Source organism: Fistularia commersonii, chromosome 2, assembly GCF_037954325.1.
Source record: "Fistularia commersonii isolate RoL2024-O1a breed Wild chromosome 2, RoL_Fcom_v1.0, whole genome shotgun sequence".
NCBI lineage: Eukaryota > Metazoa > Chordata > Actinopteri > Syngnathiformes > Fistulariidae > Fistularia > Fistularia commersonii.
Window position 1 is genome coordinate 27,822,679 of NC_141285.1, and position 18,736 is coordinate 27,841,414.

The 18,736-nt window shown below is 52.3% G+C and overlaps 1 protein-coding gene across 2 annotated transcripts in view; it reads left to right on the top strand.

Annotated features, from left to right (window-relative positions):
• The window catches only part of cdh11 (cadherin 11, type 2, OB-cadherin (osteoblast)), a 37,170-nt gene extending 20,986 nt beyond the window's left edge, over nucleotides 1-16,184 (top strand). For both annotated transcript variants that reach the window (XM_086175756.1, XM_086175749.1), the window contains exons 4-17: nucleotides 2,871-3,153; nucleotides 3,521-3,660; nucleotides 3,957-4,251; nucleotides 5,484-5,603; nucleotides 5,750-5,917; nucleotides 8,605-8,792; nucleotides 10,273-10,386; nucleotides 10,861-11,000; nucleotides 11,141-11,277; nucleotides 12,210-12,331; nucleotides 12,519-12,636; nucleotides 13,276-13,527; nucleotides 13,627-13,778; nucleotides 13,857-16,184. In XM_086175756.1, coding sequence (XP_086031882.1) covers nucleotides 3,012-3,153; nucleotides 3,521-3,660; nucleotides 3,957-4,251; nucleotides 5,484-5,603; nucleotides 5,750-5,917; nucleotides 8,605-8,792; nucleotides 10,273-10,386; nucleotides 10,861-11,000; nucleotides 11,141-11,277; nucleotides 12,210-12,331; nucleotides 12,519-12,636; nucleotides 13,276-13,527; nucleotides 13,627-13,778; nucleotides 13,857-14,225 — 2,457 coding nt within the window. In that variant the 5' untranslated portion in view covers nucleotides 2,871-3,011 and the 3' untranslated portion in view covers nucleotides 14,226-16,184. The remainder of the gene's footprint in view (nucleotides 1-2,870; nucleotides 3,154-3,520; nucleotides 3,661-3,956; nucleotides 4,252-5,483; nucleotides 5,604-5,749; nucleotides 5,918-8,604; nucleotides 8,793-10,272; nucleotides 10,387-10,860; nucleotides 11,001-11,140; nucleotides 11,278-12,209; nucleotides 12,332-12,518; nucleotides 12,637-13,275; nucleotides 13,528-13,626; nucleotides 13,779-13,856) is intronic.
• The last annotated feature ends 2,552 nt before the right edge of the window (nucleotides 16,185-18,736 follow it).

The window sequence follows — 18,736 nt, forward strand, 5'->3', positions numbered from 1 at the left end:
ATAGGGTCCTGTGGCTGGTAATTAGCTCTTCAATTGTGCTAATGGTTCAACAACTCAACACAAATCCTCACACACAAACACACACACACACACACACACACACACACACACACACACACACACTCACGGGACTAAGTTTGCACTAACTTAGTATGTGTGTCTCATTAATACCCATTTACACGAGTGCTGAGAAAGCTCTGTGGTTTTAATCACTCTCACACACACACACACACACACACACACACACACACACACACATACACACACACACACACACACACACACACTCACTCAGGCCTATTACCTCCTTTAATTGAGCGGCGATTAGTCGTCAGGTTTCAAGGCGAGAGTTTAAACGCCATTTTAGCCTCCACGTTTTCCTGAGCCTTAAACCAACCGCAGACTCACACGCATACACACACACTCCCACTGCAGCTTACACACTGCCTCACACACACTGCAAACACACACACACACACACACACCCACGTCCTTTCCATATTTAAGATAGTTTCCTAAAATCACAACCTCAACTGTAAAGAAATGTGGGAACCATTTGCAGCCATCGCTCTGTCTTTGTGTGTGTGTGTGTGTGTGTGTGTGTGTGTGTGTGTGTGTGAGCTGGGGGGGGCTGTGACCTCGCCACGTCACACGGCCGCCGCCGGCCAATGAATCACAGCGTCTCAACCAGCACTTGACTCACTTGACTCCCTCTGAGCCCGAGGGACACACACACACACACACACACACACACACACACACACACACACGCACACACACACACACTGTCAGACGAAGACTGGAGAAGTACTCCGCCCCCCCCCCTCCTCAGGGGAGCCGTTGTGAATGTCTGAGTTGTCGGCCAATAGGAGCGTCAGGAAGTGGGAGAGAATCTGAGTTCAACAGTCAAAACTCATACAGACCGTGTGTGTGTGTGTGTGTGTGTGTGTGTGTGTGTGTGTGTGTGTGTGTGTGTGTGTGTGGAACTGATTCATACAATGGAGAATTGCATTTGAATCTATTCTTAAACCACTTTGAAATAAAATAAAATGAGATAAAATAAAATGAGAGAAAATGAAATAAAATGGGATAAAATTAAATTAAATTAAAATGTAAAAAATCCATTTTAAATATACAGGCAAATGAATGTAATTAAATACATTCCTTTGTATTAAAATATATAATATATTATGTTAAATATATGTATCAATGTATCATAAATTGTTGTGTAGGGTTTTCAGATATTTATGTATCTGTGAGGACCGGCTGGTCACATGATGGCGTCCCCCGTTAGCTTAGCTTCATGTCGTTTGAATCAGCCGCTGGTCCGAGGTTCCCTCAGAGAACCCGGGTTCTCCAAGGGTTCTCCGAGGGTTCTCCACGCTCACCAGAGGGAACGGAGACGCTTCCTTTAGAAACCAGCCAGAGGTTTATCTTCACACACACACACACACACACACACACACACACACACATACATACATATACATCAATCACTGGATTCAGGATAATTAGCCACTTGAAGGAACGTGTGCGTGCATGTGCGCGCGTGTGTGTGTGTGTGTGTGTGTGTGTGTGTTAGTGTGTGTGTGTGTGTGTATGTGTGTGTGTATACGGGGATTAAACCATCATCTCCTCAGGGTCGACCGGTCATGTGTTTCATCAGGGGATTTTCCTCACCTGCTGCATTCCTGCATATTAAACACACACCCACACACACACACACACACACACACACACACACGGGTAGGAGAGAAGAACAAAAGATGTGAGACTGTGAGAGATTTTCTCTCCAGCCAAATATAGAAGGTGTATTTTTATGTTGCATTGTCTTGTTAACACACACACACACACACACACACACACACACACACGTAATCAGGTGAGAGTCTGAATCTTCACCTGACGGCAGAGCGAAAAAACAAACATCAAACCTTTGTTTTTCCCCCTCGCCTGATTGGCCTCCAACTCCTGGGAGACAACAAGCAGGGAAAACTTCCCCCGCAAACCAGACAACAACCAGGGATTACTTCCCCCTTAATAGGGAAAACCAGGGATTACTTCCCCCTTCTTCCAGACACCAACCAGGGATTACTCTCCCCTTCAAGATTACTCCCCCCCTTTTGGACAACAACCAAGGATTACGCCCCCCTTTCAGACACAACCAGGGATTACTCCCCCTTCAAGATTACTCCCCCCCCTTCTTCTAGACACCAACCAGGGATTACTTCCCCCTTAATAGAGAAATCCGGGGATTACTTCCCCTTTCTTCTAGACTCCAACCAGGGATTACTTCCCCCTTCCAGATTACTCCCCCCCTTTTAGACAACAACCAGGGATTACTCCCCCTTTCAAGATTACTCCCCCCTTTTGGACAACAACCAAGGATTACGCCCCGCTTTCAGACACAACCAGGGATTACTCCCCCTTCAAGATTACTCCCCCCCCCTTCTTCTAGACACCAACCAGGGATTACTTCCCCCTTAATAGAGAAATCCGGGGATTACTTCCCCTTTCTTCTAGACTCCAACCAGGGATTACTTCCCCCTTCCAGATTACTCCCCCCTTTTAGACAACAACCAGGGATTACTCCCCCTTTCAAGATTACTCCCCCCTTTCAGACAACAACCAGGCATTACTTCCCCCTTCTTCTAGACACCAACCAGGGATTACCCCCCCTTCTTCTGGACATTAATGTGGGATTACTCCCCCTTCAAGATTACTCCCCCTTCTTCTAGACACCAACCAGGGATTACTCCCCCTTCAAGATTACTCCCCCCTTCCAGACACCAACCAGGGATTACTCCCCCCCTCTTCCAGACAGCACGCCCCCTGTTTTGCCTGACCTTGTCCTCTTGGGTGGTTTCCAGGCCTGTGATTGGACGAGCAGTGACGAGCGGCGGCGCCCGGCCTGCCACGGAGCGGCGCCTCCTTCACACGCACACAGGAAACCGTGCGCGGGGGCGGAGCTCCGCCGAGAGGGTCGGACGGGTCGACGGCAGCCGGGAGCGATGGCGGCGGCGAGGAGGCGGGGCTCGGGCCTGCTGAGGACCTGCCTGGTCCTGCTGGGGGTTTCTGCGCTTTGTAGCGTTGCTATGGCAACCCGGAGAGGAACACCGGCGGACCACGGGAACCACAGACACCGGCACTCAGGTACCCGGGTCCGGATCGGAACCAGAGACCGGCTCCAGACTTTGTCAGAGTCCAGAGTCCGGGTCCAGGTCCTTTCTTCGGACCAGGACTGCGAAATCCAGAAGCGGTCAACCTGGTTCGGAGCCTCTCTTCTTCTGAGGACACCAAACCGGGCCTCAGAAGAACAAGATGCTGGACCAGCCTCAAGACCAAGGCCTGGACCAGAACCCTGATTGGACTCTGGAACAGGCCCTGGCACCGCACCAGAACAAGGGATTAAGGCTGGATCCAGGAAGAGCTCCATGGCCAGTCTTCACAGCAGAACCGGGTCCAGATCCAGGACCGGGATCAGCTGGGCGCCGCCGCTAAAGGACCCTCTGTCTTGCAGGTCACATGACGCCGCGGGGGCACCGGCAGCGCCCGGGGATGGAGGGCCAGGTCCTGCACCGGTCCAAGAGGGGCTGGGTCTGGAACCAGTTCTTCGTGATCGAGGAGTACACCGGACCGGACCCGGTCCTGGTGGGCAGGGTGAGTCGCACCATCAGCTTCTGAAAAACCCCTCCAACGTTCATTTGATTTTAACAAATCTGTTAAATCCTTTAAAAAAATGAAAGAAATGTCGTATTTTGTAAAACATTCAACTGGAAACATGATTTTTAATGAAAATAAATAAAAAAGATTTGATATAATACATAGAATTATGGGCTGTAAGTGATTATATATAAGATATAAAGTGATATATAATGGCAGAACCTTTGTCCAGAGCGGGTTGACTAAGTTGCAGAAGAAGCACCTGCTGAGAACCTTCTGCTCTTCTTCTTCAGCTTCACTCCGACGTGGACCTTGGCGACGGCAACATCAAGTACATCCTGTCCGGCGAGGGCGCCGGGACCATCTTCGTCATCGACGACAAGACGGGGAACATCCACGCCACCAAGACCCTGGACCGCGAGGAGCAGGCCCAGTACACGCTGACAGCTCAGGCGGTGGACCGGGACACCAACAAGCCCCTGGAACCGCCTTCCGAGTTCATCGTCAAGGTGCAGGACATCAACGACAACCCGCCCGAGTTCCTGCACGGACCTTACTACGCCCGCGTGCCCGAGATGTCCAACGTGGGTGAGTCCTCCACGGCTGGACCGTACCGGTCCGAGTCCCAAGGTCCAGGGTGCTAGACCGGTCCGGGGTTCAGGGTCGCAGAGCAGTCTGGAGTCGACGATCAGGTCAAGGACCGGGTTACCAGATCAGTCCAGGGTCCCAGACTGATCCTGTGTCCAGGGTCCTGGGTCCTAGATCAGTCCAGGGTCCTAGATCAGTCCAGGGTCCCAGATCTGTCCGGGGTCCCAGATCTGTCCAGGGTCCCAGATCAGTCCAGGGTCCCAGATCAGTCCAGTGTCCCGGATCAGTCCAGAGTCCCAGATCTTTCCAGGGTCCCAGATCAGTCCGGAGTCAATGATCAGGTCAAGGACCAGGGCCCCAGATCTGTCCAGGGTTCCAGGCTGGTCCTGGGTCCCAGATCAGTCCAGGGTCCCAGGTCAGTCCAGGGTCCTAGATCAGTCCAGGGTCCCAGAGCAGTCCGGAGTCGACGATCAGGTCAAGGACCAGGGTCCCAGATCAGTCCAGGGCCCCAGATCTGTCCAGGGTTCCAGGCTGGTCCTGGGTCCCAGATCAGTCCAGGGTCCCAGATCAGTCCAGGGTCCTAGATCAGTCCAGTGTCCCAGAGCAGTCCGGAGTCGACGATCAGGTCAAGGACCAGGGTCCCAGATCAGTCCAGGGTCCCAGATCTGTCCAGGGTCCTAGATCAGTCCAGGGTCCCAGAGCAGTCTGGAGTCAACGATCAGGTCAAGGACCAGGGTCCCAGATCAGTCCAGGGTCCCAGATCTGTCCAGGGTTCCAGGCTGGTCCTGGGTCCCAGACTGATCCTGTGTCCAGGGTCCTGGGTCCTAGATCTTTCCCAGTTCCAGGGTCCTGTGTTCTGGGTCCAAAGTTCTAGACTGCTCCGGGTCCAGGGACTAGCTTACTGAGTCCGTCCCAAGTCCCGGACCGGTCCAGGATCCAGCGTCCAGAGGCCCTGATCCAGGTTCCAGTGTTCTGAAAGGAGGACCAGGTGAAGAGGAGCCTGATGTTCCAGCCTGGAGCTGAAGGAGGAGCTGATGTTGAGTGAATTGACTGGTCGTGTCCTCCTGCTCTTCATCTCGGTCCCTGCAGCCATCTATGATCCATGACCTTCATTAGCCAGAGGAACCCTGGATCAATGAACGAATCTAAAGCCATTAAAAAAGCATAATGTAGCAGAAGAAGTGTGTGTGGAGTCTGAACAGTGTGTGTGTGTGTGTGTGTGTGTGTCTCAGGCACGTCGGTCATGCAGGTCACGGCGACCGACGCCGACGACCCGACCTACGGGAACAGCGCCCGGCTGGTGTACAGCATCCTGCAGGGGCAGCCATACTTCTCGGTGGAGTCGCAGACAGGTGGGTCACCTGACCTCCGGTCCTCCATGGAGAACGTGCACGGAGAGCCACGCTCGCGCACGTCGGCCGCACGCCCGGGTTTCTTCTCGCCGACGCGGCCGACGTTCTCCAGATGTCGCCCGCCGATCACCCGTCTGTGCTTTCAGGGATCATCCGGACCGCCCTGCCCAACATGGACCGCGAGGCCCGCCAGGAGTACGACGTGGTCATCCAGGCCAAGGACATGGGGGGCCACATGGGCGGCCTGTCCGGGACCACCGAGGTGAAGATCACCCTGACCGACGTCAACGACAACCCCCCCAAGTTCCCCCAGAGTGAGTGACCTCCCGCCGCCGCAGAACCGGGGCCAGATGTCCTGATCTAGAACCTACCGTTCCAGAGCCAGACCCAACCAGTCTAGAGTCAGAAACTCCGGAGTTAGAAGGCACCATGGCGGGGTCAACCCAACCGTTTCAGAGTTAGACCCAACCACTCTGGAATTAGAAGGAGCCGGTCCAGAGCCAAAGAGAAGTTGTCTGGATTTGGAACTGAACGCTCCAAAGTCAGACCCAACCATTTCTGAGTGAGAAGGAACCATTCCAGGGTCAGGGGGGTAGGAGGGAAGTTGTCCTGACTTGGAGGCAACCAATCCAGAGTCAGACTGAACCATTTCTCAGTTAAAAAGAATCACTCCGGAGTCGAAGCAACCATCTCAGAGTCGGACCGACCACTTCTGAGTCAGGAGGAATCATTCCAGGGTCGGAAGGAACCGGTCTTGAACTGGTCCAGAGTCAGATTGAATCATCGTGGAGTTAGAAGGAGCCGGTCCAGAGCCAAAGGGAAGTTGTCTGGATTATGAACTGACCGCTCCAAAGTCAGACCCAACCATTTCTGAGTGAGAAGGAACCATTCCAGGGTCAGGGGGGTAAGAGGGGAGTTCTCCTGACTTGGAGGCAACCAATCCAGAGTCAGACTGAACCATTTCTCAGTTAGAGGGAACCCTTTCCGAGTTGTACGGCTCAAGAGCCGGAGCAAGGCACTCCTGAGCCAGAAACGACCATTCCAGAGTCAAACTGAACCATTTCTGAGTTAAAAAGAATCACTCCGGAGTCGAAGCAACCATTCGGACCGACCACTTCTGAGTCTGGAGGAATCATTCCAGGGTCGGAAGGAACCGGTCTTGAACTGGTCCAGAATCAGAATGAACCATTCCAGAGTCAGACTGAACCACCGTGGAGTTAGAAGGAGCTGGTCCAGAGTCAGGGGGAAGTTGTCCTGATTTGGAACCAACCGCTCCTAAATCAGAACAAACCACTTCTGATTTCGATCCAACGGTTCCAGAGTGAAGACCAACCTGACCTGGTGTGAACTGATCCTGAATCAGAGCAACCCTTCTCAGATCCAGAATGTGAAGGTACCATCTCGGACGTGGACCGAACCGTCCGAGTCTGCCAAGGAAAGCAGCTGCTCCCAGCTGATGAAGGAACTCGTGGATCGGGTCTTAAATCCAGACCGGAGATCAGGTCCGACGGGGCCTCTGGAGCTCTCAGGAGCTGCTGTCCAGGAACCCGCCATGGATCCCAGAGACCTTCAACCCCTCCTTCCTCAGCTCAGCCTTCATCTCTGCAGGTCTTCACCCCCCTTCGCCCCTCATCCTCCTCCAGCGCCAGAAGCTCCTGGCAGGGATTTACTGAGGATCAGGATCAGGATCAGGATCAGGATCAGGAGGAGGATGGAGGATGGAGGATTTATCCTGAGGAGCACGATTAATCAGCAACTTCCTGTTTCAAAGAGCTGGCAGCTGATTGGTCGGGACCTCTGACCTCCGGACCTCCTCACGCACTCTCCGCGGACCTTCTCCTCCTGGTCCGGGATCGTTCCACGGAGATGTTCCTCAAGTCCTCGTAGACGGAGCCCGCGGACCGCAGGAGGACCGGATGTTCCCTGGTTAGGCGAGAACCTTGGTGGGTTCTTCTGCATCCGAGCGTCGCAGCGAGAAGATCAAACACCTGAGAGGACGAAGAGGAACTGGGATGGGGATCGTTTGTTCAGCCACAGGAACCTGGTGGAACCAGAAGCTCCAACACTGCTGAGAAGATGGAGGACCAGGAGGACCAGGAGGACCAGGAGGACCAGGAGGACCAGGAGGACCAGGAGCTTCTCAACTCCTCCTCAAGATTCTCATGGAGAAATTTAATGGAATTTTTCATGTTTTTCCTCGTTGTTAATAAGATTTACACCAGGCGGTGATCAGTGTGTGTGTGTGTGTGTGTTTGCACAGGTGTGTGTTCTTATGATTATATGACATGTACAGGTGTGTGTGTGTGTGTGTGTGTTCTTGTGTTTGTATGACGTGCACAGGTGTGTGTGCTTTATGTGTACATGTGTGTGTGTGAGTGCACAAGTATTTTTCCTGTATCTCAATGGAACACAAGGTGTCGTGTGCATGCTTGGTGCTTTTGTGTGTGTGTGTGTGTGTGTGTGTGTGTGTGTGTGTGTGTGTGTGTGTGTTCTTGTGATTATGTGACATGTACAGGTGTGTGTGTGTGCAAGTGTGTGTTCTTGTGTTTGTATGACAACTACAGGTGCTTTATGTGTGTGTGTGTGTGTGTGTGTGTGTGTGTTTTCACGGGTGTGTGTTCTTGTGATTATATGACATGTACAGGTGTGTGTGTGTGTGTGTGTGTGTGTGTGTGTGTGTGCGCAAGTGCATGTTCTTGTGTTTGTATGACATGTACAGGTGCTTTATGTACGTGTGTGTGTGTGTCTTTTCACAGGTGTGTGTTCTTGTTATTATATGACATGTACAGGTGTGTGTGTGTGCAAGTGTGTGTTCTTGTGTTTGTATGACATGCACAGGTGCTTTATGTGTACATGTGTGTGTGAGTGCACAAGTGTTTTCCCTGTATCTCAATGGAACGCAAAGGCGTTGTGCGCATGCTTGGTGCTTGTGTGCGTGTGCGTGTGTGTGTGTGTGTGTGTGTGTGGGCCCTAGTGACCTGTTGTCCCGGTGTGTGTGCAGGTGTGTACTCCATGTCGGTGTCGGAGGACCGGGTCCCCGGGGAGGAGGTGGGCCGGCTGAAGGCCAAGGACCCGGACCTGGGCGACAACGGGCTGGTCAACTACCGGCTGACGGACGGCGACGGCCTGGGAACCTTCCAGCTCAGCGTGGACTCCGAGACCAGGGAGGCCGTCATCAAGCTCTTCAAGGTCAGCCACACCGGGAGCTCCTCACCTTCTGCTCGCACATCACACACACACAAAGGGAGCACCAGTGTGTGTGTGTGTGTGTGTGTGTGTGTGCCTTCGGACCATCGTCACACACTAATCCCTCATCACAGATCCACGCGTCTGGAGTAAATAACCATTTAATAGTCAGAGGCTAATTCCGTGTGTGTGTGTGTGTGTGTGTGTGACATGACAAACACTTGGCCCCTCTCCATTTGATTACAGCATCTGAACTTGTGCGTTTGATTATTGTGTCCCAGCGCTTCTTGGGGGAAATCATCCGGCTACACACACACACACACACACACACACACACACACACACACTCACACACACATACGGGCATGAGCTTTAATCAACTATTCTCTTTCAACTGTGTCCTGACGAAAGGAGCCCACAGAATATTAAGAAGCCGAATGTGTGTGTGTGTGTGTGTGTGTGTGCATCACTGTTATCTGTGATTACTCACACACACACACACACAATGAGATGAAAGAAGTGGGTCACGTCTCCACCTGTCAGCGGCTCATTGTTTCACGGCGACAGAGTCGAGTCAACTCTCACATTTACAACAGGGTGATTGTTGTAACCATGACGACGCTGGTCACATGACCGGGGGGGGGGGGGGCGTCAGATTTTCGGGCCGCACGCAAATAAAGGTTTACATAAGAACACGCGTGATGTGTGACGGCCGGGGTCTGCGGGAGGAGATGACGGGCTCCCGGGCTTCTGGGGGAAACTTTCATGTTTTTATGTTTTATGTTTATTTATTTGGTTTATTTTAGCATCATTTCCTGCTGATTTGAAGAAAATTCCTGCTGGTTTTGTTCCTCCTCCCTTTGGCAAGGCTGGACCAGCGTCTGCCTTTTCATTGGTCAGGGCCATTCCCTGACATGAATTACTATTATTATTATTATTATCACTGAGGTTGTTGTAATATTAGCATTGTAATTATTCTGTCATTATATAATTCTTATCATAATCGTCGTTATTATTGATATCGTTATTACGATTATAATCTAAATAATTGCGACTCTTATTATCATCTTGATAATTATTAACATTATCATTATAAGTATTTTATCATCATTTTTATGTTCATTCATATAATATAATAATATTTGACTATTATATAATTAATATAGTATATTGCTATCATAAGCAGTCTCACTGCTAATAACTCACTCAATATATATTGATTAATCATGATTGGGATTATTATGGTTCTTTCTTTTGGGATCATTTTCCAGCCTTATTTTTGAAGGCCTGAGTGAAGGTTCTAGCAGAGGTTGTGGACCCGGATCCCGGTTCCTGGTTCCTGGTTCTGGTTCCTGACTGCCGGCTCACTGTCCGTCCTTCCGTCCGTCCTCCTCCTGGACCAGCTGCAGCTGCAGCTGTAGCGCCCCCCGGTGGCGGCGCGAGGCCCTGCGGCCGCTGATCACGTGACCTTTGTCTTCTCCAGCCCGTGGACTTCGAGACCAAGAGCATGTACACGCTGAAGGTGGAGGGATCCAACCCGTACCTGGACCCGCAGTTCCTGGCCTGGGGGCCCTACAAGGACGAGGCCACCATCAAGGTACGCTGTTCTACTACTACCACTACTACTACCACTACTACTACCACTACTACTACCACTACTACTACCACTACTACTACTACTACTACTACCACTACTACTACCACTACTACTACCACTACTACTACCACTACCACTTCTAATACTACTACTACTACTACTACTACTACTACTACTAATACTACTACTACTACTACTACTACTACTACTACTATTGCGTACTGCATCAGCCGGGTATCTGAACTCCAGTGCTTCTGATCAGTGATTTCATGTATTTGTTGAGGATAAAACCGATCAATCACAGCACGTTATCGATCATCAATCAATCGATACGTATAATATATCAGAACTCTATAAGAAATACACAAAAATGTAGCATTACCTTATTCGTGATTTCTATTTATGGATAAATGAATACAGAGGAGATGTTGAATTGTGTGTGTGTGTGTGTGTGTGTGTGTGTGTGTGTGTCAGATCACAGTGGACGACGCCGACGAGCCGCCCGTCTTCGTGTCTCCAAACTACACCTTCGAGGTGGAGGAGAACGCTCCGGCTGGGACCTCAGTGGGACGAGTTCACGCCAAAGACACCGACGTGGCCAACAACCCCGTCCGGTAACACACACACACACACACACACACACACACACACACACACATTTCATGCATTTTCTTCTAAAAAGTGTAATTTTCATGTGTGTTCATGTGTGTGTGTGTGTGTGTGTGTGTGTGTGTGTGTGTGCGTGCCCCTGCAGATACATGATCCCCCGGTACACGGACGTGGACCAGTTCTTCCTCATCAGCCCGGATGACGGCGTGATCTCCACCACCAGGCCGCTGGACCGCGAGCTGCAGGCCTGGCACAACATCTCGGTGTCGGCCACGGAGATCGGTGGGTCCCTGAACGCACCGCGGGGTGGTACGGTCCGCCGGAGCGTACCAACATTCCGGGATAGGGGTAAAACAAGCGGGAGTCCGAAGTAGAAGCTAGTAGAAGCGACCAACGATAGAAGGTACCGTCCGAAGTAGAAGCTACCAAAAAGGCGTGTAATCCCTCCTCCCTCCAGCAGGGGGCGCTCTGCCTCCCCGTGAACGTCTCGTTTACGACCCCGCGGCCCGCAAACTGAAGGCCCGGAGATTCTTGGGCGGAAAGTCAGACAGGAAGTGGAATAAACCCGCGGGAGGAGGCGGGCGGGGGAGCGAGGCGTTCTCCACGCCAGACGCCAGACGGGCGGTGCTAACCGCTAACGGCTACCCGCTAACAGCTAGCAGCTGCCCGGCGCCGCCGACCACAGGCCGATGGAAACAGTTCTGCGGACGAAGCGAAAACGGAGACGTGGAAAAACAACCTTCGGCGCCGCTTCCACCCCTCAGATGAAAATACTTATTTTTTTTCATTTAAATTTCAGCAAAAGTTTGTGATCGTTTCAATTCATTTCATATTATTTCATTTGATTTATATATTTTGTTTCAAGTTAATTCTTTTTTAAATTTCTTTTATTTTATTAATTTCAAATTATTCTTTAAATTTATTACATTTATTTATCAATTTCAAATTTTATTCTTTATCATTATTTTATTTTTTGCAAGTTTTTTTATTTAATTTCTTTTATTTTATACTTATACTACATAAAACACACATCATGTTCCAGGAAGTGTCAGCTGTGATGTCATCAAAGTCTGTAGTTTTTACGGTCGGGTTGTTGTAGTTTTAAAAGAGCTCAGCAGATCTGGAGGGAAACGAGGAGAGGCAGAACCTCCAGAACCGTGCTAACACACCTTTCGTGTGTGTGTGTGTGTGTGTGTGTGTGTGTGTGTGTGCAGGAGGTCACCATCAGGACACCAAAGTGCGAGTCAACATCGGGGTGAAAGACGTGAACGACAATCCACCAGAGCTCGCCACAAACAACGAGGTTCTCATGTGCGAAACCGTGGCCCCAGGAAAGGTCAGTGTGTGTGTGTGTGTGTGTGTGTGTGTGTGTGTGTGTGTATTGTGTGTCACAAGAAGTCAGATTTCAGGCATTGAGCTAAGATTAGCTTGTTTTTGTGTATTAAAGATGTCTTACTGTGTGTGTGTGTGTGTGTGTGTGTGTGTGTGTGTGTGTGTGTGTGTTTGTGTGTGTGTGTATGCAGGTCATAGAGACCGTCAGCGCTGTGGACAAAGATGAAATGTCTCCCCGTCAACACTTCAGCTTCAGCCTGGCTCCGGAAATCGTCCACAACCAGAACTTCTCCCTGCAGGACAACAGAGGTGTGTGTGTGTGTGTGTGTGTGTGTGTGTGTGTGTGTGTGTGTGTGTGTGTGTGTGTGTGTGAAAGGGGGGTGGAGGAAGCTGTGATCTCCAAATGTTATGTTCTCTCAGTGTTTCTTTGTTTCTTCAAGTGATTGTTCTGAAAATACGGGCTTGTTAAATAAAATCGATATAATTCATAGAAATAATGAGATAAAACGATGCAAAATAGTACAATACATATTATGATATCATAGAAATAATAAGAATTTAAAATCCAATTCAATGAAATTCATAAATAAGATGGAACGAATGAAACAGAAGAAATAAGTGGATGAGATCAGATCAGACAAAGAATAACATTTACAGATAAGCTGAGATTAAATGATAAAAAAACACATTGAAATGATGACCGGAATTCAATTCAATAAACGAATCCGGTCGACTCGAATAAATGAAACGAAATGAAGGAGATAAACAGACGGGAAGAAAACACGTCATGGAATTTAAACCTAAAATGATTAAAATCACGACCAGAAACACAATCGAACGACACGAAGACGTAAATTGAAAATCTGATTGGGACGAGTTAGCCCTGAAGAAAAGGTCAGAGGTCAGAGGTTCGTACGGTGACGGCGTGTGTGCCGGCTCCGCCCCCAGACGGCACGGCCAGCGTGTACGTGATGCGGAAGGGCTTCAGCCGGGTGGCGCAGGACATCTACTTCCTGCCGGTGGAGATCGGCGACAACGGCTCGCCGCCGCTGAGCGGCACGGGCACGCTGACGGTGCGCGTCTGTTCCTGTAACGCCCACGACACCATCCTGACCTGCAACGTGGAGCCGCACGTGCTGCCGGTCGGCCTCAGCACCGGCGCCCTCATCGCCATCCTGGCCTGCATCGTCATCCTGCTGGGTACGCCGCCGGTTCCTCCCGGGGGGGGCGGGGCTTCCGTGGCGTCCGTGGCGTCCGTGGCGTCCGTGGCGGCGGCCTGATGCGTCTCCTCCCCCTCAGCCATCGTGGTGCTCTTCGTGGCCCTGCGGCGCCAGAAGAAGGAGCCGCTGATCGTGTTCGAGGAGGAGGACGTCCGGGAGAACATCATCACCTACGACGACGAGGGCGGCGGCGAGGAGGACACCGAGGCCTTCGACATCGCCACGCTGCAGGTGGGCGGATGCCGGTTTCCGCCGCGTCTCCGAACCCCGCCCCTTCCCGTCTCCTAACCCCGCCCCTTCCTGTCTCAGAACCCCGACGGCGCCAACGGCTTCCTGCCGAGGAAGGACATCAAGCCGGAGCTGCAGTTCCCGCTCCGGCCCGGCGCCGGCCGGCCCGCCGCCAACAGCGTGGACGTGGACGACTTCATCAAGACCCGCATCGCCGAGGCCGACGGCGACCCCACGGCGCCGCCGTACGACTCCATCCAGATCTACGGCTACGAGGGCCGCGGCTCGCTGGCCGGGTCGCTCAGCTCGCTGGAGTCGGTGACCACCGAGTCGGACCTGGACTACGACTACCTGCAGAGCTGGGGGCCGCGCTTCCGGAGGCTGGCCGACCTGTACGGGGCCAGGGACTGCGCCGCCGGCGCCGACGACGACGACGGCGAGGACTCCTAACGGCGCCGCCCACATCCCAGGATTTATCCACCCCCCACACACACACACACACACACACACACACACATGCACACACACACCTCCGCCACCCGCCTCCCCTCCCAAAGAGTCTCTCCAGGTTCTGTCAACGTCCTGGACTGGATTCGACTAAACTTCCCGGAAGGTTCCGGAGGGTTCCTTCCGCTGCGGGGGGGCGGGTCGGATATCTGCAGGAGGAGAACCTCCAAACTGATATCAATTTCTTATTCTGTTTTTTTCCAAAAAGAAAAAAAAAAAAAACAGTCTTTTTCCAGCCGGTTCCCGGTCCGACGTTCAGAGGAGAACCGTGGAGGACCGAGAAGGTCTGGACATGAGAAGAAAAAAAAAGGCGGGAACCAAAGCTGGGATGTCTTCGGCTCCAGAGATCCAGCGGACGGGAAACGAAACCCGTCCGTGAAAGTCGACCGGAAAATTCCAAAAGTCTCGTCTCGGAACCCGAGTTCGGACCAAATTCGCACACATTCGGAGGAACCCGGCAAGAACCCGCCGGGAAACAAGCCTTCTGAAGACCAGGAGTCCCCGAGGAGCGGTTCCTCCGCGGACCGGGTCCGGTTCCCGCCAGAGGGATCGGAGAACCTCCACGCTGAGGGTCCGGTTCCTTCCAGGGCGGGAGGCGACCCGGTCCGGACGGGTGACGGAGTCTGGGTTGTTGATGCTGTGAGACCCTGGAGGCGTCTTGCAGTGCGGTGGCCTTATAATAAATCAACAACAACGCCAGGGACACACACACACACACACACACACACACACACACACACACACAACATCCAGGACTGAGGAATCTGTGAAGAACCTTCTACGATGTCCAAGTGGAACGTCATGGATTAAACCAACTTGTCTCCCTCCACTGCATCCTCAACCACTTCCTGTGTCCACTGATGAATGATCACTTCCTGGTTTTCCACCAATGACGATCAATCAGTAATAAACCAGTAATAAATACTGAATAAGAACCTGTGAGCTGGAAAAGTCGCCTTAAACCCAACGGACACTCGCAGTGCTTCTCCTCCTCTTCGTCCTCCGTTTTGTTTCTTTATTTGAGGACTTTTATTTTGAAAAAAGAAGAAGAAGAAGAAGAAGAAGAAGACGTGAAGACCAACCTGTGTTGCTTCGCCGCCGGCGTGGGCGCCTCCGTCACCGTGAATGTTAGCATTAGCATTTAGCATCCCTCGCCACAACCCCAGCCGGCGGCCGCGAGCGGGAAAACAAAAGATAAAAAAATAAAACGTCACGGACGGACGCCGCTTCCCGTGGGTTCACGAGACAAAAACATTGGATTTCTTCAGCTGGACGGTGAACGCTCCGGAGGGCGGCGCTCCCGCGGGGGGGCGTGGCCTCGCCGCCGGCCGCCGCCGCTGTTGCATCAACACGGCGGCCGTGAAGAAACACGGGCGTCTTCCTCGCGGTTCTCCGACGGCGCAACCACAACTTCCTTTCTTTTTTTTTTTTTTAAAGCCTGTAGGCTCTTCAATCTCTGCTTTGTTGTTTTTATTGTATTATTATTATTATTATTATTATTGTTATTTTTTACCATTATTATCATTCTGATGTGGGTAAGTGTCTTCTCCGCTCAGCTGCAGACGCGACCCCCCCGCCGCCGCCGCCGCCCTCCGGTCCAGAGGGTCGGACTCAAACACGGTCAACCTGTTTCGTCGCAGCGAGAAAACGCCTCTTTTTATTCTCCGTCGAGTTTTATGGTACCGATTTGTACAATTTTAAAAGTTCTTATTTTAGTATACATGCAGGAGCTCCAGTATTAGCGCAGGAGACGTGCTGAGAAGATCGGAAATGTTTCGGCGTCACTCTTATATTTTCTGAACATTGTACCGTCGCTTTACTACGTGCTTCGATCTGCGAGGCCACGACCGAAAACAAAAAAAAACACAAAAAACTTTGAAATAAAAGCTCTTTTTGTAAAAACGACTCGCCGTCCATCTCCGCTCTGTGGCCGCTCCGGGACGGGCTCGCCGGTTACCGCGGCGACGCCACGAGGAGCCCGGGAACATAACAAAGAAGGGTCGTCGGCGGGGTCCGTCGCGGGCGTTACCGTGGCAACTGACACTCCCCGCCCACAGTGAGATACGTCGCCGCGGTCAAACCGTCACACACGGCGCCGTGGAATCTGACGCTTGTCAGACGCCCGGCGAGAACTGTAGCCGCGGTAACCAATCGTGTGGGCCCAGACATGTGTCACCATGGAAACCGACGCTAGTGCAACATGTTGCCAGGATAACCGACGCTGTAGGACGACAGCCGGACTCCCGCGGTCGGGCGCGTCACCGTGGAAACCGATGCGTTCTTGCACGTTGCCATGGCTGCTAATGTTCTTGAGCAACAGCCGGTCGTTGTTGTCGCCGTAACCCGGTCGGCTGTGTCTCCGTGGTAACCGATCATGCGACTCCACGACGGGTCATGTCGCTATGGTCGCTGACATGTCGTCGTGGTAACCGACGCTGTCGTCCTCGCCGGACGGGACGAGGCCGCGGGTGGAGACGGAACATCTCCGTGCCTCCTGCTGCCAGGAGGTGGTCCAGGAGGCCACCTGATGGAGACACCTTCACCTCGCCAGCAGGAAGGTCACCAGATGAAGCTGCAGCGCCGCTGCCTGGAGGAACCTCCACCGTGGAGGAACCTCCTCGCCAACCTTCTCACGCTAGATAAGGCAGAGGTCTGATGGCACTTCCAGTTTCTAGTTCGACGGTGTCGGGAGCCAATCGCGGCTGTCGCTGGGGCCGTGAGGAGGCGGGGCTTAACACGGAGGGGTCAGCTGTCAATCATTCAACCCTTCACACCTGTGGACAACTCAGATCCTTCAGTGGACCCTTGTGGACGGAGAAACTGCAAGGAACCCAGGCAGGAGAACCTGGTCCACCTGTGGATCAGAACCTGGACCAGTTCTGACCTCGGCCCCCCACTGGCTCCTCTTCTCCTGGACTTCATGTCTTCTCCGTTGGTCCAGCTCGGCGTGCAGGAGTGCAGACCTTCAGCTGGAACCCAGATGAGGAGCATGGAAATGAAGCCGGCGCTCCAGAAGATTAAACAGCCGCTGACTGCTTTCACACACACACACACACACACACACACACACACACACACACACACACACACTCATTAAGATTCATTCATTCATACCCCTCCTCCAGGCATCATTAGAAACCCCTTAATCCCTTTTTTGTCTGAAATAATCCCCGACCAGGTTCTAGAAGGTTCTCTGTTGTGGAGCGAGAACCTTCTAGAAGACACCGCCCCCCCCCGAGCACTGCAAAGAGGAGGTCTATTCCAGGAGCTTATGGATCCAGCAGGAGAACAGAAGATGTTCTGAGATGGGTGTGTTGGTGAGCATTGAGAAGGTCCCTGGTTGGAGGAGCTTTCCCTCGTGGAGCCTCCATCTTCTCCCGGCGAGGGGGCGGAGCCTGTCTCTGCTGTCATCAGCCGAGAGGCGGGGCTTAACCTCGGACCGGAGACGTCCAACCAATCACCCTTTCACTCAAACATCTGGACATAGCGGGTCTTTACCGAACTGGACTGAGGAAGGAACCTGGAGAACCTGGAGAACCTGGAGGAACCAGAGGAGCCCCACGCAGACGTGGAGGCGCCGGTGTCATGTGATGACCTGCTCAGTCGGATCACGCCAACCTTCATTCCAGACCTGCGGCTTCTGGATGACCAGGGACACGGAGAGGTTGTCCTACAGATCACTCCACCCTGCTGGTCCAGAGATCTTCACCTCTGTCCTCCAGTGACTTTCAGGAGGAAAAAATCATGAGATCCGTCAGAGAGTCCAAAGCGTCCAGATCTGCTCCAGATCTTTCATCTGGCTCTCTAAGATGGAGATCTTCCAACAGCATGTGTTTGAAGGTCAAGATCTAGAAGCTGCGGAGATGTTGGGTGGTCATCTCTTCCACCGAGGCTTCGACCTTCTGCTCAACCCAGAGCCAACATGGCTGCCGTGCACGTTTGGACGCCTCCATCTGACGGCTGGAAAAATCAGCCGTGACCTTCAGCCGTGACCTTCAGCCGTGACCTTCAGCCGTGACCTTCACACCGCTGGTAATCCAGAGATAATCTCCAATCCACGGTTAAAGACTCTCCATGGAGTTAATGATCAACCAGACAACCAATCATGTCTCCGTCAAATGTCATAACCAGACCTCCCAGCCCCCCCGTGTGTGTGTGTGTGTGTGTGTGTGTGTGTGTGTGTGTGTGTGGCCCCGCCCCCACCCGCTGCTCTATAATGCATTTTTAATGAACTGATCTTTCGCTGTAATTTTCAGAAGCTAATTTGGTGTTTTATGAATCCTCTCCGCTGGTTAGCTGGACGCTAAAGCTGACAGCTGACGTGTGTGTGTGTGTGTGTGTGTGTGTGTGTGTGTGTGTGTGTGTGTTTGCGGGGCTCACAGATGGGCCGGATATGCAGGGTGGGTGCGGACGGCGTCAGCCAATGGCGTCGTTTCTCATAATGAAAGCAGGTG